This window comes from Boeremia exigua (assembly GCF_020726555.1).
Source record: "Boeremia exigua strain MPI-SDFR-AT-0100 chromosome Unknown C7974scaffold_14, whole genome shotgun sequence".
NCBI classification, from domain to species: Eukaryota; Fungi; Ascomycota; class Dothideomycetes; order Pleosporales; family Didymellaceae; genus Boeremia; species Boeremia exigua.
Window position 1 is genome coordinate 933,852 of NW_025763531.1, and position 19,538 is coordinate 953,389.

General features: G+C 52.2%; 5 protein-coding genes across 5 annotated transcripts; 4 read left to right on the top strand and 1 right to left on the bottom strand.

Moving 5' to 3' along the window:
* Positions 1 to 2,404: 2,404 nt before the first annotated feature.
* Positions 2,405 to 3,472, top strand: C7974DRAFT_444828 (hydrolase of the alpha/beta superfamily; the record flags this gene model as incomplete). The annotated part of the gene is made up of 1 exon (XM_046145527.1): positions 2,405 to 3,472. The coding sequence occupies one exon, from the start codon at positions 2,405 to 2,407 to the stop codon at positions 3,470 to 3,472; it is 1,068 nt and encodes a 355-aa protein (XP_045991854.1).
* Positions 3,473 to 5,697: 2,225 nt separating this feature from the next.
* C7974DRAFT_368959 (uncharacterized protein) lies at positions 5,698 to 6,682 on the top strand. Its single transcript, XM_046139923.1, has 2 exons — positions 5,698 to 6,558; positions 6,610 to 6,682. The coding sequence occupies exon 1, from the start codon at positions 6,110 to 6,112 to the stop codon at positions 6,527 to 6,529; it is 420 nt and encodes a 139-aa protein (XP_045991855.1). The 5' UTR covers positions 5,698 to 6,109; the 3' UTR covers positions 6,530 to 6,558; positions 6,610 to 6,682.
* Positions 6,683 to 8,420: 1,738 nt separating this feature from the next.
* On the top strand, positions 8,421 to 9,631 carry C7974DRAFT_368963 (ABC-type Fe3+ transport system). The gene is made up of 2 exons (XM_046139924.1): positions 8,421 to 9,040; positions 9,091 to 9,631. The coding sequence occupies exons 1-2, from the start codon at positions 8,448 to 8,450 to the stop codon at positions 9,578 to 9,580; spliced, it is 1,083 nt and encodes a 360-aa protein (XP_045991856.1). The 5' UTR covers positions 8,421 to 8,447; the 3' UTR covers positions 9,581 to 9,631.
* A 2,277-nt stretch (positions 9,632 to 11,908) lies between these two features.
* On the bottom strand, positions 11,909 to 14,165 carry C7974DRAFT_405302 (uncharacterized protein). The gene has a single exon (XM_046143032.1). It carries the CDS (start codon positions 14,125 to 14,127, stop codon positions 12,367 to 12,369), a length of 1,761 nt encoding a protein of 586 aa, XP_045991857.1. The 5' UTR covers positions 14,128 to 14,165; the 3' UTR covers positions 11,909 to 12,366.
* Positions 14,166 to 17,476: 3,311 nt separating this feature from the next.
* On the top strand, positions 17,477 to 18,664 carry C7974DRAFT_322306 (P-loop containing nucleoside triphosphate hydrolase protein; the record flags this gene model as incomplete). The annotated part of the gene is made up of 2 exons (XM_046138854.1): positions 17,477 to 18,545; positions 18,585 to 18,664. Coding segments are annotated over 2 exons (1,149 nt in total), but the record flags the coding sequence as incomplete, so codon positions are not given.
* Between the last annotated feature and the right edge of the window lie 874 nt (positions 18,665 to 19,538).

Below are 19,538 nucleotides of genomic sequence, written 5' to 3' on the forward strand. Positions count from 1 at the left end.
AAGCAAGGTTAGACTGCAGATATTATAAGAGAGGTAGTTAACCCGCCCTATAAGTATAAATATAATATATAGGCTTTATTATTAAATATAATATAGTTCTAAATTTATAAAAATAATATAGAGGGTAGAGCTAGCAATTATAAAGCAGATTTTAAAGATTTATATAAAGAGAACGCCTATAAGATAGACTTAGATACTTTAAGCAATCTGTTATCTATAGAGGGGAGGGTCTAGTTATAGAATAGGGATATATATCTAACCTAGATACTATATACCTAAACTATACTAATAGGGTATAATTAGGTTGCCTCTAGGGGCAAAAATAGTAGTTATATTAGTATATAGTTATATAGATAACGCATATATAGCTGTTTTTTAGAAGTTTAAATAAGGTTCTATTAGTATGTTAGCATAGATACTTTATAGAAGTTTAATTAATATTTTAGTAAGCATTAGCTAGTAGATAATTATCTACTATTAACTGCATTATACTATAAACTGCTACTCTTAATATTGCTGCGTGCATATCTTATTTCCTAACACTACCTATAACACTATATTATATATTTGCTTTTTTCTTTTTACCTTAGAAGGTTCTTCTCTATTTAGTATAGTAGATAATAGCTGCCTTTAAGAGGATATATAAGTATAAAATCCTAAGAAGTTATACTATTCCTAACTAACGCATTAATATTCTGCTCTGCGCGCCTTAATAGCGCCTAGGGCCTTCTCTAATCCTCTTGTATAGATAAGCCCTATAATCTATAACGTGTGTATAGTCTATTAATTTATAGTCTTTTTATCTACTCTATAATCCTATTTAAACCTACTGCATTTTAAATAAACTTAGGAAATAGCAATTATAATATATTAGTAGAAGGTAATATTTAGGTATATCTTAAGGTGCTTCTTAGCTTTATTTTTTAAGACCTAAGTTAAACGCATACTATCCTAGCTCCTATTGCCTTTTAGCTATAGAAACGCAGATATAGAATCTCTTTAACACTATACTAGCAGATTAAGCTTCCTCTAGAAGGGCAAGATAAACTATAGGTAGTAGATAATAAGCTTGCTAACTTCTTTTAGTAGGTATTAATAGATAATCTTTGTTAAACTAACGATGTTATATCCTTTATAGTACGCTGTTACTGTGCTAATTAGGCTGTTTTTAATAAAAATGCTGCAATAGTGCCTATTTACTATGTTGCAGTAGTATAAGCTTAGGAGTTTAGTCCTATAAGCTAGCTGTCCTGTAGTAAGATATATTAAAAGGAGTAGTTACTCTAAGAAGGAGTTAATCTTTGCAACGTACTCCTTTGCTAAAGAAGGTTTCTAAACAACTTTAGCATCTTTCTTCTATACCTCTATAAACTTAGTGCGCAGCTTATTAGCGTTTAAGACATAATTAAGCATCTACTGCTTGCTATTTAGTAAAATAGTCTGATTATAGGGATCTCTAATAAAGCTCTAACCTTTGCTGTTACGCGTTAGATCGTCCTTAAGATTACATAGTTCAAAAGCAGGAATGATATCTTCTTGTTGTTTGTTGCCATGCAACAGGAAAAGCTGGTCTAACTCTGCTTGCGCCAAGTGGACTGCATAATCGTGTTGGACGACCGCCTGTAAAGCACGCCTCAACAGTGACAGCTACCCTACAGCAGTGGCCGTGTATCTTAGCTAGTTTGAAGTAGCTTCTACTAGAACTACACAATACAGTCGCGGCTATGAGCTTCCTTGAAGATCTTACAAAGCTAATCGCATAGATGTACAGAGCGCTCTTCTGAACATTCTTGTGACGGATGCTTTTGTTTACGACTCTACAGTCTCATTTCCTCTTGTGCGTGTTGAGATGGTTCGGCGCAATCAACAATGGCGCGCTCGGACTGCTGACACTTGTTACCGCCGGTAGCGTCGGGCGGATTTAACTTGTCAGCTGGTTGCAGATTGTCACAACGTCACTAAGTCAGCCCGAGACTAATCTCATTGATTGCAACAACAAGCTTAACCCCAGCATGCAAGAGACGACATTACAATTGGAAAGAGATTGCCCAAGCCATTACTGTTTAATCTTTAGTTATTTGATGGACATGGGGTCGCCAGCATTACACGGGCGCTCGCATAACCTGGCGAACGCAGTACTGAGACATCGTCATTTTGAAAAGTAATTTTGCCCAGGGCTTGGCTTAGGACTATGCGAGAGGACGTTCCACTTTTAACAGCGATAGTGTGGAGTTTCTTGAAATGCAACTGCGTAAACCATGGCTGTGCAAAGTACTGTTGCAGCGCTGCATACGTATAACTTGAGCAACATGTCTTTCCTTACAAGATCACCAACACCAGCAGTCGTTCATAACCAAATCCGTGCAGAGACGTACTGCAAGCAATTTTCAGCGATATAACGACCATGATCGGACGCAATATCGCCGCGATCGGCGGTACTGTCATCGCCACTGCAATGACAGTAGCAGCTCAAAACATGTCCTTCGGAGCCAACAACTTTTATGTCAGCAGCAACGTCACGGTGGAACCTATCACTTTCCCAAATCAATTCCAGATGAACCTCGCTGGCAACCTTTTCCTCCCCAGCAACCTCGATCGCAGCGTGAATGCATCTGCTATCGTCGTTGGTCCTCCCTTTGGCGCGGTGAAGGAGCAAAGCGCAAACCTCTACGCCGCAAAGCTGGCTGAGCAAGGCTTTGTTACGATTTCTATCGATCCTGCGTACTGGGGCGCAAGTGACGGCGAGCCACGGAATGCGGTGCTACCGGACATGTATGCAGAGTCGTTTAGCGCAGCGGTCGACTATCTCACCCTACAGGACTACGTCGACCGTGAACACATCGGTGTTCTTGGTATCTGCGGGAGCGGTTCCTGGTCAATCACTGCCGCGAAGATTGACACTCGCATAAAGGCTCTCGCGACAGTGAGCATGTACGACATGGGCGCTGCTTACCGCGACGGTATGCAGAACGCGGTCAGCTTCCAGCAACGCCAGGCCGCAATTGTTGCTGCATCGCAGCAGCGACAGACCGATGTCGACGGTGGCGAGACTGGTTACACTGGCGGAACCCCGCAAAGGATTACAGCGAACTCAACCGAAATTGACAGAGAATTCTTCGACTTCTACCGCACTTCCCGTGGCGAGTTCACTCCTGAAGGCTCCGCACCCACTCTTACAACGTACCCAACCCTCTCATCCGCGATGAGGCTCATAAACTACTACCCGTTGGAGGGTCTGGATATCCTCCACCCGCGTCCCGTCTTGTTCATTGCAGGCACTGAGGCACACTCGCGCGAGTTTGCTGAGGATGCCTATCACCTGGCAGCTCATCCCAAGGAATTGTTTTGGATCGAGGGAGCCGGCCACGTTGACCTCTACGACCGCACAGAGCTGATTCCGTTCGGAAAGCTCACCGACTTTTTCCAATCAAGCCTCGCCGCGGCCAACGCCACTATCAACTCCCTCCGCTGAACCGGTGGTCCCTCAGCTTCAGTTCAGCGTCCAATCATTGCACGGCTTGATTCTGGGTGAATTCACGGTGGGAAAGCAATCATGGTCTCAGGAAGCGGGGCCTGCCTTATCTTCCTGGTCTGCCGCACTACTCCAGTGACAGTCGCACCTGGAAACAATCCATCTCCTGCAGTTTTTAAAGCTATAATGAATCATGGCGTTCAACCACTGTATCAAAAACGTTCCGATGAGGTATGATTGAGGTTGCTGTGAAGTTACTGAATATCCTATCACACGGATCTCGAATGGATTGCTCTGCCGAATTCCACTTCCTGAATTGCAGTTCAGCCATCCGTATCCGGAAATTTACCTTGTCTCCTGCATGAAACCACGTTTGTAGACCCTGTAAGCTCATCCAAGCCTCTAAAACGCTACCCGATCTAGTATTTCGCAAGCTAGATGTGCCAACACCGCCATCGAAACTATCAGCTAGGACACTCCGAATCGCGGTGCCATACACTCAACGAGCTCAGGCGTCCTGGAACGCACGAAAGGCACCATGACCTTGGCATAGCTAGTAGTCATCGTACTTGCGGGATCAGGGGGTTGCACATGGCCGCGTGAACCTGATCTCGCCGCATTAAGTGCAAACCCAATCCTGCCCCAGTATCTGTTTAGAATGTTGACGTGTTTCAAGGAGATGATAGCGCACCACCCCCCGCGCTGGTTTGACACCTACACAGTCGCTGTTGCGGCTGGCACACATGGACGCACTTTGCGAGCGAGCTACTTCACATGACACGTCCACCATAGGCACCGGTAGCCATCTAGCGACGGCGCGACAATGCAAGTCACGGTGTCAGAGCCTAGATACCCCTTCAGCACAACAGTCACTATAAACACACAGCAGTCACTGATGAGCTTCCTGTTTGGGCCGTCAACATGCGACAATTTCTGCAACATCTCACATTTACAAGCCTACAGAACCGGATCACTTCTCGTGCGAATTGCATCGCAATCATGTGGAATGCTACCATCAGCGCCACAGAACACCTCTAGATCATTAGATAGCCTCGTCGATTGTCGCCTCTCCTGTGTCGAAGGCGTGATGTTCCTTCGACACGCCTGACAAGGTATGAGTAGATTCGCGCGAGAGCTCTTATCTTTAGTGAGCTTGGTGGCACGCACGAGCGGTGCACCGGCTTTGTGGAACGGCATCGCTACTAAACATTGCTGTTGCTGAGCGCGATGGCAGATCACGCCACACAACACAGCCGCATATTAACCTACTAGACAGCATACAACACTAAAGAACCTTGGCGGTCGGGAATACATCCCAGAATCTGAAGGCACGAGGCAAGCTGACGACAGCTAAAAGCTAGAGAGTGGTTCAAGGTATTGCGATCGCAAAGCACGATGCGAATGCACTTTTACGATATGTTGTACATGTGCTCAAGCTCATGGTCATACTCATTAAGCTCACCCATTGAGGTGAGCCAGTTGCGCTGACAGCGGGAGGAAGCGCGTAACCCACCTATCAGAGCAAGGAGCTCAGGAAACGGCAGACGCAAAACTTCGAACCGTAGCTCTTATAGGCGGCAAGTGACGCGCCGTCAGCCTCTCAACATATCCGATAAGGTCAGTCTCCTGCCAGTCGATGAGTTTGCGACTGTTTGGTGTCCTAATCTCTCGGGGCACCTGCACGCGCCGGTGCGTGCGAGCGACACAACGTAGAATGCGCAACACATTGTTTCTTGAGCAATGGGGGTACACAAAAGTTCTTTGTCTGGCTCCAATTTGAGAATTCCTTCAAGCGCATCTTTACTTCCTGGCATGGTTAGTTGAGTTGTTACGCGTTGAAAACATTGTTGATGCGATGCGCAGGGCGTTCTGATGTCCGTGCACAATGTCTCCGCCTTTTCCTGCAACCTGCTGACAGTACTAGGTCATTGTTCATAAATGGACGCGTCCAGCCATCGGTTGCGAACAGTGCGCTCAACTTGAGAGATTTTGTGCACCTTGTCTTGCTATACCTTTGCGCAGCCGAATTGTGACGTATTGAGTCTGGCCGTAGTTATTGAATAATTGCGAATAACCAACCCGTCTATCGGGGCCTATGGACTGGCGACCTTGATGTCATGCCATCCCTGCCTAGGTCACTCTAGGTTGAGCGCTAGTTTCTGGATCATCGTTTGGGTGCTATGAGTCGATGCCCTCCATCGGTCTTTGTCTTCATGTCGAGGTAGACCTAGTCTTAGTGCATTGTATAGAATTTTTTTCCTTCAGATCAGAGAATGGCAACATCTCGACTCCATCGCAATAAATAATAGCGGCTTTGTCTCCAAGTTTGCCTCCTCGGAAACAAGCAAGCAGGCGACCTCGCGGCGGACCCACAATCAGAATACCACATTCCCAAAACGAAACCTATCTTTGATAGTCTCACTCAATGGACTCTGAGTTACCTTCCGGCATAGGCGTAAGGACGTGGATGCAAGTCTTCCGCGCCTAGCTTGCCATTCTCAACACCTGGGGCTTTGTGAACGCTTTTGGAGCATTTCAGACGTACTACACGAGCGTGTTACCGGAGTCACCGTCGACGATATCATGAGTTGGTAGTACACAATCGTGCCTGATGTTGGCTTCTTTCGGTCAACCACTATGGTGGGCATCTCTCTCCAACTTCTTGGTATCTTTACGATGAGTGTCACCAAGAATTACTGGCAACTCCTCCTTACGCAGGGTATGTGTACAGGCTTAGGGGGCGATATTTTCTTCCTGCCGGTCACGGGGCTCGTAAGCACATACTTCACAAAAACGAGAGGCTTAGCATTGGCAATTGTTACAACAGGAACGTCCGCAGATGGTCTCATCTACCCGGTCATAATGCAGCAACTGATAGAAAAGGTCGGTTTTGGTTGGACGGTCAGGGTGCTTGGCTTCATGAACACAGTCAGTCTAGCTGTTGTGATTGCTTTCATAAGGCCCAAGTCTAACCCAGTGTCGCGAGGGCCGCTTCTCGCAGAGCTGCATTCAGGGATTCACTGTATATGCTGCATGCACTCGGTCTGTGCTTGCTGATGCCTTCAGTTTACTTTGTGTTCTACTATGTAAATTCTTCTCCGCTCTTTGTCATGCATTCTTGATTGATTTGTGCTCAGGTAGCATCCTTCGCGAGGGATGACATCGGTGGGCGACGCCACACCGGCAAACTACTTTGGCAAAACCCGCTCGTAAATGTCATCGAGATGTGGAATCCGCGCCACACCACTTGGGGAGATAGTCTGTTTTGTTTGTTTCTTTGACCCCTACTCGATTTCAGCTGTGATGCCCCTATATCTATGCCCGATTGACAGGCTTGTCGAAAAGCCGACGCGGTGCGGACATTGATCCACTCCGCACCATTTTATTTCAAGGAACCAGCTACTTCTAACGGCCTGCCGCTTCCCTCCAACCACTATCTAATACCCCCAGGCCCGCCTAGATAACGGTTCTACTGTTTTACGCGGTTGCAATGGTATAGGACCTAATCACATCAAATCAATCAAATCAGCTGAAACCGTGTAGGAATCACCAGTAAGCCAGCCGATCCATGATCCTTCTCAATCCGCATTATGCACTATCCACACGGGCCATGTCTGCATGCCGCGCAACATCCAATAGATCAAGCTGTCAGCAGTGTGCATAACCCCGACATTCAACCGCTAGGCTCTGTGTGTAATGTGTTGTTGTCATTTCCCTCAAATTGCGCAGTCCAAATGAAGCTCTTTGGGCAGCCTCAAAGCCTCGTCTAGCTGTCACTGGCCGTGCATCGGTGCGGAACTCGACCCTGTTGCGGGAGATCAGCCGCTGAAGGTGACGTGGATGCGTGCGAGTGCGTGGTGCAAATACTTAATGGTAGGTGCCAAGTAGTGAAGAAGATATCGCATTTTTAAGGGTCGATTGGAGCTACCCAGCTGCCCTGAACGGCTCTACCAGCTGCTGGATATATAATGCAAGGCGGTAGTACTTATCCATTGGCGCATATTGTCGCTAGGAGGGTCACCTACTTGCGGTTATCATCGTGGAGACTCTGCCTGAACTGCTTTGATTGATATAGGGCCTTGTCAAAGATTTGTTGATTCCTCCCAGCGACTTCAATCGCGAAGCCCTTCTAATCCATATTGTAGGTATTCTCAGGCAGTACGTTGAACTCAGCCATTTTGGTGTGCAGTAGTTTAAAGTATACCTTGTATTTCTTATGTGAATCGGCGTAGTGACGGCTAGCTTCCATAGGCGTTGCCCACGCGGAGTGTAGTAGGTTTGGGTAGCGACGGAGAAGGCGTGTAATTCTGCTCTCAGATGCACGGTAGCAGACGAGTCTCTGAGAGAAGGTTCAACGCGGATATTACCCTGAAGTAAAAGCGGCGCAATTCCGCAAGAAATAAGTAACCGCCCCAGAATCACACAAGCACCGGCAATCTCTCCGCACGAACCACGAACATTACACTGAACACACAGGAAATCGGTGTATAGCCCTGACGATCGTTAAAGATCAATTAATAGCAAGCCTCAAATCTCCCAAGATGGTTTGTCTGGAACATGCTGAGGGCATAGCTTACGAGGACAGCTTGAGGAAGACAGATTGCACGATTTCAGCATGCCCTCCAAGCATGAGCACGACCAAGACGATTCAGCTGAACGGGTTCGCTTGATGCCTCGGCAGCGCCTACGTTTCAACTATCATGAACATCACCATCATTTGAAGGATGCCAGCATCCAGGCACCTCGCGAGAGCGACATTCGCGAGAGCGAGATTCGCGAATGCAACCCCGTGTTGCGTAGTCTCTTCGGTCACACCATGGCATAATAGTAAAGCCTGTCAGGCCGAGCCGGTAATGAGATGATCAACCAATATATGCAGCTTCACAGCTATGGAGATATAAAAGATGCATTCGAGCCCACAACACAGCTCATTAATTAAATAGTTTTCCGTACTTCTCATTATCCACTGGGAATCATGCGCTCTACCTTTTTCAACCTCGCTCTCCTAGCTGGAGTGTCTCTAGCCCACCCTCACAGATATGCGGCTAATGGTACTTATGAGCAAGAGACTCGCAGCATGGACGAGATCTACCAAGCAGCGTTGGCTGAGGGCGGCGTTGTTACCCTCTGGCACGGTGGTGACGAGCCTGGGCAGCAGGACTTCTTAAAGCAAATGTTCGAAACTCGCTTTCCCAATATGACTCTCAACGTTACCGTCGACGTGTCCAAGTACCACGACGGCAACCTTGACCTCCAGCTCGCAGCTGGCAACGTCTACATTGACAGCATCATCCTCCAGACCCTGCATGACTATCCACGCTGGAAGAAGGAGGGCGCTTTATTGAACTACGCTCCAGTCAACTTTGACAGTATCTATCCTGTCTTCAAGGATGAAGATGCCGCCTACGCTGGTCTCTTTCTCATCTCCTGGTCTATCCAAGCCAACACCAACAAGATCGACACGGTGCCGACTTCGTACCAGGACTTCACCAAGCCTGAGTTCAAGGACAAGATTGTGCTCACCTACCCCAACGATGACGATGCTGTGCTGTGGCAGTTTGACCTCCTGTAAGTCTTACCCTCCGTCCTTGTACATTGCTTGACTGACTCATCCACAGACTCAAGGACCCCAACTTCGGCTATGAATGGTTCGAAGCCCTCCTCGCCAACAATCCTCGCTGGGTCAGGGGCACCGCCACTCCCCCAGCGCTCATGAATTCGGCCAACAGCAGTAGCGCAGCTACTTTCACAACATTCCATCCCTTCGGTCAAAACCGCACAGACTACAGCGCCGTCCACCCTACTGTAGGCAACTTCACCTCCTGGGCACAGACCGGCGCTATCTTGAAAGACGCACCGCACCCTGAGGGCGCCAAACTGCTACACAACTACCTCCTAAGCGACGAGTATCAGCAGAACCAGTGGAGCACAAGGAGTGATATTGCGCCGCCGCCCGGTGCAGAGAGGCCGCTTGAGGAGACTAACTCGTATGCGCCCGACTTCATTACGTGGATGGCTGATCGCGAGAACGTGGAGAGGCTGAGGTTCTACTTTGAGGATAAGATCGGTACTCCGCAGGGTCTGAGCCCGCTTGAGGATGACTTGTAAGCGAATATAAACGGTAGTTCTAGATAGACGCTAGCGCGATGTACATAAGGGTGGCGTGCATTCATACAACGAGTGTTTTTGAATTCTTGGGTGCTTGAAACTCTTGGCGCACTACCGGTACCGTGTCCGTGCGCGCAATGCGCGGATTCGCGCAATGCGCCGAACCCACCTAATAGGTACCTGTAATAATGAGGCTGCACAACCACGTACAATAGCTATTACTATATAATAATGTAGTAGAGTGTTCTGTAGATATATATAAAGAGATTTTGCTATATAACTTAATTATATAGAGTTGCAGTGCGGCCGCTACGGGTCTTATGGGTACGAGGAGGTGGAGGAGGCGTTGCAGGCTTAGGTGCCCTACGAGCACCTACACCACGACGCGCAGGCTTCTTCTTAGCTGCTGCAGCTTTTGAGGGCCTGCCTCTGCCTCTTTGGGATAATTGTATGGCTTTTTGAGAGTTCTGAAGCTTTTTATCACGCTCCTTTATAGCTTTCTGTTCGGCTTCTTCTGCAGCCTTCTGAGCCTTGGCCTGCTCACGCTCTTCCTTCTCTCTTGCTCGCCGCACACGCTTCTCCTCTGCAATCTTCTCCTTGTATAGCTTATTAGCCTTCCTAAGCTCAGCCATCTCAGCTTTTCTAAGCTCCTCTGCGCGCTGCTCTTGTTGTTTAGTCTTCTCACGCTGACGAGCTTCCTCTACCTTCCGAGGCGACCAGAAAACTGCTCCACCTTGTGCCCACTTCTTCTGTTGCAGATTAAGAGTCCTGCTCTTGTTCTTGTGCTTCTTCTGGGTCTTTAGGACCTCCTTTAGGCCTGCTATCTCGTGGTGGAGTAGTGAGTTCTGAATTGAAATGTGGTGGAGTGAACGGCTGATCTTCCTCAGCTCCTTACTACCTTCATCCTTAGCTACCTTACGCAGTAAGGTCTCAATTTTGAGCCAATCCTTGCCAGAATAGACTGAATTAGAGCTTGAATTGCTATCAGAAGCTTCTGGGGAGTCCTTGGCAAAGCGTTGGAGTATAACGTTAGGTTGGAGGGGTACTATACCCGTTGCCTCAAAAGACTTAAGTATTAGCCCCTGAGTGAATGTACTCATCCAGGCCTTCCAGAATAGGTGGAAGAAGTCACTCTTCTTGATCACCGATAGTCCCTGGCCATTGTGAAGGTGTGTTGTGAGCTCCTTTGAGTACGCAGTTGAGAGAGGCTTAAACATTACTACATCTAACGGCTGCAGTGTGTGCGTTGAGTGAGGAGGAAGGATAGCTAGGAGTATCCTATTCTGATCACAATAGTCAATAAAATCCATTGTTACATGGGATCCATGGCCGTCAAGGATTAGGAGGCGCCAGTTCCTCCGTGCCTTGGTCTTGGTGAAGCGATCAAACACCTGCTGAAGCCAGGCAAGGCCTATATCGTTGTTGGTCCAGCCAGTAGGGGATGAGGAAACAAATACTGAGTGTACCCCTGGCTCTATCTCCTCCACCCAGCTCGATTGCAGGGTACTGTTGGCGGAGTCGTAGAGGAGACCTGGCGGCAGTGCCGTCCCATCACCGCACACACAAGCCAGTAGCGTCACCCATGCCCTATTACCATCTTGGAGTGATGCCTTGACCTCCCCCTTCTCCCACATCCGTCTACTGAAGACGTGTTTCGTCCTGGTGGTGACCCCTATCATAAAGCCCTTCTCATCCATATTGTATGTGTGGCAGCTGTCAACCTTATATTCGGCGATCTTGCGTTGTAGTAGGTTGAAGTAGAGCTCATACTTTTGATATGAATCGGCGTTGTGGCGATTGGCGTCCATACCCGTTGAGTATTTGGAGATGAGATGGATAGCGTAGGTGTTGATGAACCGGGTAACCCAGCTCTCGCTCACGCGATCCTTGGCCACAGAAGACGCAAAATTTTGTATCATCTCCCTTGTAGGAGGTATAGAACGAGCAGTGAGCTCTCTTATATAAGTTACAAGCTCCTCCTCTTGTTGGGGGGTGAGCTTCTGTTGTGCAATAATCTTCTCCTGATGCGGGCGCGTCTCACCCCTCCATGTGCGCGTCAACGTTGACCGCACAACACCATGCTTTTGTGCTATTTTGGTCCACGGAATCTCATCTTTAGATGCAAAAGTATCACACTCTAAGAGGGCTTCTTGTAATCCCATCGCGTTGTGTTGTTGTGGACGTGTGAGTATAGAGGTGTTTTGGTGGTTCGGCGCATCACGCGAATCCGCGCATCACGCGCACGGACACGGTACACCTACGTTATAGAAAGGAATATAAATTAAAATATAGATAATAAACCTTTTATATAGCAAAAAAAAAGTAGGTAGTAAGTAATAAAGGTATAGAAAATAGAATTAGAGCATATAAGATTAAAGGGTGGGTGGTGGGCCCTGACAGTCAATGCTTTTCGAATTAGACCCTAATTTATTTGTTTGCGGCCCGTGCGGCCCCTTCGGTTTGTAGGGCGGGGCGACCCTAATTCATTTACTGCTTCAACAATAGAATTAGACCCCAGCGCCACGCTGCCGGCTGGATGCGACCCGGCGAAGAGGTGCAACCGAACCCTGCGCGCATTTTGCACTTTTCAGGATCGCTGCACGACCACTGCGTGGATGGAAAAGTAGATGACGTTGCGGGTTGGAGGTGAGGTTGGTGGTTCGCGGGGCCGGCCCCTTCCCACTTGTAAGCGAGCGGCGCCCCCGCGCGCGTAGAGACTAACTATATACCATAACATACAACAAGCGCTAGCAACCACAACTCAATACAATACACCAACGCTCATGCTATATAGCTTTAAACAGCTCAGGCAGTGTTGTCTGGCGCAGAGACGCCGCTGGCGCGCTCTTGAAGCGAACCTGCGACTGCGCAATCTCAACGCGCCTGTCTGCTTCCTCTTCTTCCTCTTCTTCCTCGCTGTCGTCTTCGCTGTCCTTAATCTCCTCCACCTCGCAAGTCGTCTCTGGAGCCTTGACCTCGATGCTCAGCGTTTTCTTCCCCTTGATCTCGCCTCCCGCAATGCCCTCTGGGCCCAACCATTCATCGAATTGCTTAGCTGCGAGACAGACATCCGGACGCTCCTTCCTGACCAGCTCGATGAAGACGTCGACGCCCCAGGAGCGGATCTCGTGCTCGATCCAAGTCTTCGGTATGGCGTCGTCTGGCATGACCAAGAGCACGCCCCAGCCCAGGCCTTCAGCCACCCTGTACCACTTGAATGCTCTAGCGAGCCGCGCCCGAAAGAGATCCTGCTCTTTCTTAGAAGGGTTGGGGTTGGAGTTGACCAAGTGCAGGAGAGAGTCTATAGCCTCTGTTCGGCGGAGGCCCTTGCCGAATCGATTTGTCTTGTCGCTGCTGACGAGCTTGTCGCTGTGTTCGATCTGCGCTAGCTTGTCGGCCAACGCCTTGCCCAAGAGCGCCTGCGCCCACCTGTACTCGATGTGCACTGACTTCATCACCTCGTTGTAGACGTTGCACCGCTCCCACGCGGAGCAGAACGCTCGATCTGCGCTGCTCTGCTGTGAGGGATTGACCAACATTGCACGCAAACGCTGCAGCTGCGAAGAAGGGGCGTTGTACCGCGCAGCCACTCCGCCACTGAAGAGCGTTCCGCGCTTTCGCCAGACCTGGAGGAAGTGGGCAGCGTGCTCTTGAGACGACGAGCTCCCAAGAGCGCGCGCCTTGGCCACGAACTCGCGTGCCTTTAGGTAAGGCGTCTTGACGGCGTTGTAGAAGTTCAACTTCTTCTTGTTGCCGCTTACGGCTTCCTGCTTGAAAAGCCACGATATGACCTCCTTGTCCTTGGAGGATATGGACGCGTAGGCGCCACGTTCATCGTCGCCTGCTTGCTGGTCTGGCGCGACGAGGCCAAGATCCAGGCTGCGCTCTATCAGGGCAGCTTCGTGTTTCTTGATGCGTTCCCGCTCAGCGCGGCGGTTGTTGTTCGTGACTGTGGTGGTGGTGCGCGGCTCCTCTACTGGCCGCTCTCCGGGCTGCTCTCCTGGCTGCTCTTCCAGTTCGCTGAGTTGCTTGGATGGCTGAGGGCTGGCTGCCGGCGTCTCGACCGCTTCTGCGCGAGCGCGCTTGGGCGACAGCGCTGGTGCAGAGGGTGCTGGTCGTTTCTTGCGTTGGGTTAGAGGGGAGGCAGACGGCTTCTGCGCAGACGGCGGCTCCACTGTGCCATCTTCTGCGAGCGACTGGGCCGCGCAGACCAGACGGTCCCAGATACCGTTAGGCAGGACGTCGTTGGCGAGCGTCTCGCGCAGAAGCCAGATCGCCGACAAGACGGAGTGGGCAATGAAGACGGGCTTGCAGACGCTGGCATCGTCATGGGTGGGGATCAGCCATCCTGCGCTGTGCGGACGAGCATCTGGATCACGCTGCGAGCGTGAGATGGTTGCTTGGCAGAAGAAGAGCTTCTTGTAGTCCTCATTCGGCGGTTCATACCTATACTTGCTGCTGAAATTCGCTTCGCTGGCGAGAGGGAAGCTGCGAGCACCGCCGTCGAATCGCTCAGCAGCATTGTACAGCACCGTAGACCAGTGCATGCTAAAGAGGTGTGTGTTGCTTCAGCAGGCTGTAGGACAAAAGCAAGATAAAAGGTAGTGCTGGGGGCGGGGGCTGGTTTTTGACCGGGTCCCCTGAGGCGCGCGTTGGCCTAATGCACGAAATCGGGCCGCGCACAGATGTACAAACCACACCACACCAACTAGCGTTGGCGGAACTTGAAGAGCAATCAACCTAAAACAACGTCTTGATAAGAGCGCGTCGATCTGCAGCAGCAGTCAAAATAGAGAGGGTTGTCTCTCATAAACTATGAACCCTAATAGCGTTTCCTGTCTATATAAACACCAACACAATTACATGGAGTTGTTTGACAGCGTCTTTGCATACCTTCCTACTCACTATGTAGCCGTCTGCAAGACTCACTGTCAAGGTGTATTGTCGTCGCAGGTGTCCTCCCACCTACACAGCAGCCACCAGGAGCTGACTGTAGCAGCACGGAAGGCGATTGCGTCTGCAGCCAGAACGCTCATGGGATGGGCAGCGTCTGCAGACGAGGTTGTATATCCATTGTCTGAGGCATAGCTACTACCTCACTTGGCCCTGTATAAAGATGGATTCAAGTGTAAAGTAGAGCTATGTAAATACATCGTGCGCGCGCCGCAGGGCATAAAGGACCACTGCAGGAAGGAGCACGGGTGGGACAACCCACGCAGGAGAGGGCGGCCGCATCAGGGCGCACAACCACCACCAGGCAGCCAGATGTGGACGGAGGAAGTGTGGTGCCAGAAGTTCCAGCCCACCGGCCAGCTTGGACGGCTGTTCGAGGTCAGCCAGCCTGCAGATGAGGCCACGCAGGGCGTCGCCGTTGAAGAGGAAAACCTGCAACGCGCCCTCGAGACGTCGTTCACCTAGAGCAGCATAGCGGTAGAGAAGGCTCAGCACGACGCGCACGGCTAGATTGAGCCAGACAGCAACCGCTACGTTTGGCGCAAGTGGCTGAGAAGAAGCCGCTGGGCTCGCCATCTCGGTCATTTCGATCGCAGCTGGCTGCTGACGCAGCTCCAGAGGCCCAGCAAGACAGAGAAAGCGCTCGCGAGGGTGTGCTGGGCGGTCGAGATGGTCATCTACAAGGCCCAGCGAGCATCGTTGCCCGAGGTGGTTGGGTTCCCCGCTGTGCAGTACATCGAGCGCCGCGAGGTGGGAGCGCCAGACAGCGAGCATCCGTTCAACGCGCTCCAGACAGGGAAGACGATGATCAAGTACAGTCGCTGCTGGCTGTCTATCGTCTGCTATATCTGGCGGACGCACAAGCTGGCTGAGCCAGAGCCAGAGCCACAGGCTGCCAGCGCCGCAGACGACGACAACGACGACGACGACGACGACGATGTGCTCAGCCAGCGACTAGACGATGGTAGAGCAGGTACGCAGGAGACTTCAACAGCAAGAATAATCAGCGGGAGAAAGCCGCGGTATCTACTGACTGGCAAACAATTGCAGGCGCTGTGGCGGATCCAGCAGGTTGTGTGTGCGGAGCAGCCCAGCAGCAAGAATACAGACAACAACGATGACAATGAAAGCGAGCTGGACGATGCCACAGAGAAGAACCTAGAGCGCCTTGTTCTCGCCTTTCTACTTTCGCTGCTTGACCACCACGTCAAGGACGATTACTACAGGAGCGCCCTGGTTAGCGCAACCGCCGTGCTAGGCGTTGACCGCGACCGCGGGTGGAAGAGCCCCCTCGTGTACACAACGTCGCTGTCTGCTATTGTGACAGTGGCCAAGATGCTAGTGCTGTACAGCGCAGTGCAGGCGCGGAAGAAAGCGGTAGCAGATCTTATAGAGGCAGAGTCGTGGGCGCAGGAGGACGCAGAGGACATAGCGCGGAGCCACGTAGAGCTGGTGCAGGAGATGGTTAACCGCTTCATGACGCTAAGCACGCACGGAGGCCTGCCCACGCCCATGGACTGGGTGCTACGGCTGCGGGCGTATGGCAAGAAGATCAGGGGCGAGGTGACCGCGGAGGGCACTGTTCAGTGGGTGGGAGACACGATCCTGCACGGCTACACGCAGTACAGCATGCCCGCGCTGCGCTCGATGATCCACGGCCTGGTGGAGACGACGCGTAGGGAACTGGAGAGGGACTTGCTGCTTCTGGACGTCGACGAGCTCGGCGAGCTCGCTGAGGGAGCGACCCCGTTGCTGACGATCGAATGGGACAAGATCGTGGACAATCCCGCCGAGCTGCGGTCCGGGTTTAACTTCTTCCAGGACAAGCGCAACACGTTTGGCGGCGTAGACGGAAGCTGCTGGCTAGACCAACGGATTGTCAAGGAGAAGAAGCTGCGAGAGGCGTTTGTCGACGTGAAAGCCTTCGTGCCTGGTGGGAGCGGTGTGACGTGGGTGGAGAAGCGGGTGCAGAGATACGAAAAGGCGCTGCGGCTGTTCCGCGAGCACTTGCTGGTGCTCGTGCACATGACAGGTGGTGCGCCTGCCCGCGGTACAGAGCTGGTGACGGTCACGCACACCAACCTGCCCAACGCAGAGAGCCGCGGGCTGTTCGTCGAGGACGGGCTGATGGTGTACGTGACCATGTACCACAAAGGCATCGGGCAGACTGGCAATGCCAAGGTCATTCACCGCTACCTGCCGCGCGAAGTGGGCGAGCTGCTGTTCTACTACCTTTGGATGGTCCTCCCGTTCTGGCAGAAGCTGGAGCGCGCATCGAGCAGGCGCCACGTGCCAGCGCCCAGCGCCTTCCTATGGGAGCCGGTTAGAGAGGAGGCGTGGGCTGGCCCGCAGCGAAGGAAGAAGCAGCGGCTCGTCGACGAAGATGAGGAGGAGGACAGGGAGGGAGTTGGAGAAGAAGAGGAAGAAGAAGAGGGAGATGGGAGCAACAAAGACGAGCGCAGCACCCAGACAGGATCAGGCAGGAAGCGCAAGCGAGCAGCTGTGACGAAGCCGCAGCGGTGGGGTACAGACCAAGTGCGGCGAGCCATCGAGCGCGTTACGCTGCACTGGCTCCAGACCAAGCTCAACATTCAGATCTGGAGGCACAATACCAAGGCCACCTTCCGCCAGTACCTTCAAGACAAGGACATCCTGAAGGCGCTCAACTGGGCCGACAACGAGGGAGAAGAAGACGTGGAAGACGACCCGATTGATCTGGGATCCGGGCACGGGTCGAAGTTTGCTGGTCAGATCTACGGCAGGCCCATAGATGAGTCGCCTTTTAGCATCATGGCGCAGCGACAGGCACTCCGGCGGGTCAGCATCGCCTGGCATCGCTTTCTACAGTTCAGCTCGACGTTAAAGACGCCGCCCGCGAAGGGGACCCGGGCCGCTGAAGCTAGAAAGGCGGCGGTGGAGGAACAGTTCCGGCGCTGGAAGCAGATGCGGAGGGTGGACGTTCAGACGGCGCTCGAGCGGCTGCAGGGGAAGGGCAGCACGTTCAGAAGCGTGCAGCAGCCCGCCATAGAGGCCATCATGAAGCAGAAGAGCCCCGTGGTGGTGATCATGGGCACAGGCGGAGGCAAAAGCGCAACATTCATGCTGCCAGCGTCGTGCTCCACCGGCGTCACGATCGTGGTCGTCCCCGTGGTTGCGCTCAAGCAGAACATGATGGATCGCTGCAAAGCCGCTGGGATCGACTGCGTCCTGTGGGATAGCCAGCGGCCGCACGAGTGGGCTTCGATCGTGCTGGTGGTGCCCGAGTCCGTGGCCACGCTAGCATTCGAGCAGTTCATCAACCGGCAGCGATCCATGGGCCGGCTGGACCGCGTCGTCATCGACGAGTGCCACACCATACTGGACTCGGTCAAGGGCTGGCGGACCAAGGTGCTGAAGCTGCGCGAGCTGGTCAAGGCGGAAACGCAGCTCGTGTGCTTGACGGCGACGCTGAAACCCACGGAGGAGAGCGAGTTCATCCGGCTGATGGCGCTGCCGCCAAAGGAGCAGTGCGAGTGGTTTCGTGCACCAACGAGCCGGCCCAACCTTGCGTACAAGGTGCACTGGTACAACCATCGAGAAGAGAGCGAAGCCGACGTGCTGGCGGAGCTGGTGGAGGAGAAGAAGCAACAGTACCCGCTGCCCGGCCAGATCGTGGTGTACACCGACTCCAGAAAGAAGGCGCAGGGGTACGCTGCGATGTTGGGAGCTGTCTGCTACCACCGCGAGGTGGGCACGCCGGAGGAGAAGCTGGAGATCTTGCGCCAGCTCACAGAAGGGACAGAGCACGTGTTTGTGGCGACGAACGCGCTGGGGCTAGGGATCGACAGAGAGACCGTCAGGGCAGTCTTGTTCGCTGGGTCGAGGAACACGCAGAAAATGCGCGACGTGGTGCAGATGGGAGGACGTGCAGGCCGCGGCGGGCTTCCCAGCGAGGTCATTTTCATCAGAGGCGCCACGTACAGCCCGCAAGGCAAGCGATACGCTGGCGGCTGGGCCAAAGACACAGAGGAGGGTGTGCGCGAGCTCATCGAGGGTGACGGCTGCATGAGAGTCATCATAGACCGCGAGATGGACGGAAACCACACCAGAGAGGGCTGCGAGCCAGGAGAAGAGCCGTGCGGCCGGTGCCAGCTGCGGGTGCACAGCGCTGGAGCAGAGGTAGAAGCAGTCGTGGGCGACGAGGACGAGACAGAGAGGGCCGAGTTCAACGCCCAGCTGCAGGCGCGCAGGAACTTGAGCCAGCAGGAGAGGGAGCTGGCGTCGCGCGAGCAGCAGGAGGTGCAGAGGCTGGAGGAGATGCTCGAGTCTTGGAAGGCGTGCTGCCAGTGGTGCCGGGCGAAGGAACATGCGGATGCAGGCCAGCACCAGCTTGCCCACTGCAATCGACTGCAGGCGGATGAGGTGCGCGATGGAGTGAAGGAGGTTGCGAAGATGATCCGGGAGCAAGCGATCTGGGAGAATTTCAGCTGCTGCTTCCAGTGCGGTGTTCCCCAGTCGATTTGCGACAGCTTCGAGCCCCATCCAGATGGTGGCTGGCAGAAAAACTTGGCGATCGGCTGCCAGTTCGAGGCTGTGCTGCTCACGTCGATGATGTGCGTGTGGACGGCGTGGGGAAGCACGTTTGACGACTGGGTGCGGGTACAGATGCAGAGAGAGGGGATTAGGCGGAAAGAGGAGGTGGAATTCGACAAGGTACTTGTGTGGATGGGTAGCACGGTATGGTGGGGCGGCAACCATTTGTAAAACATGCACTACAACACGAACACTTAACGTTAAATTAGAGAACTTTAACTCTAAGTCTATATACTTTCAACACTCTGTTTCCAGATGCTGTAAGTAGATTATCCCAATTGCGTTCCGTTGTCGCGTTGTAGTGCTCAGAAGTTGGGGCAGTTTGAGCTGCACAGAAGGCGCTACGCCGTTTTGAATTTCGACGACAGCACTAAGCCCTATCTAGATTTCGAGGACACCGCTAAGCCTAATCCGCGATTTCGCCTGTCCAGAA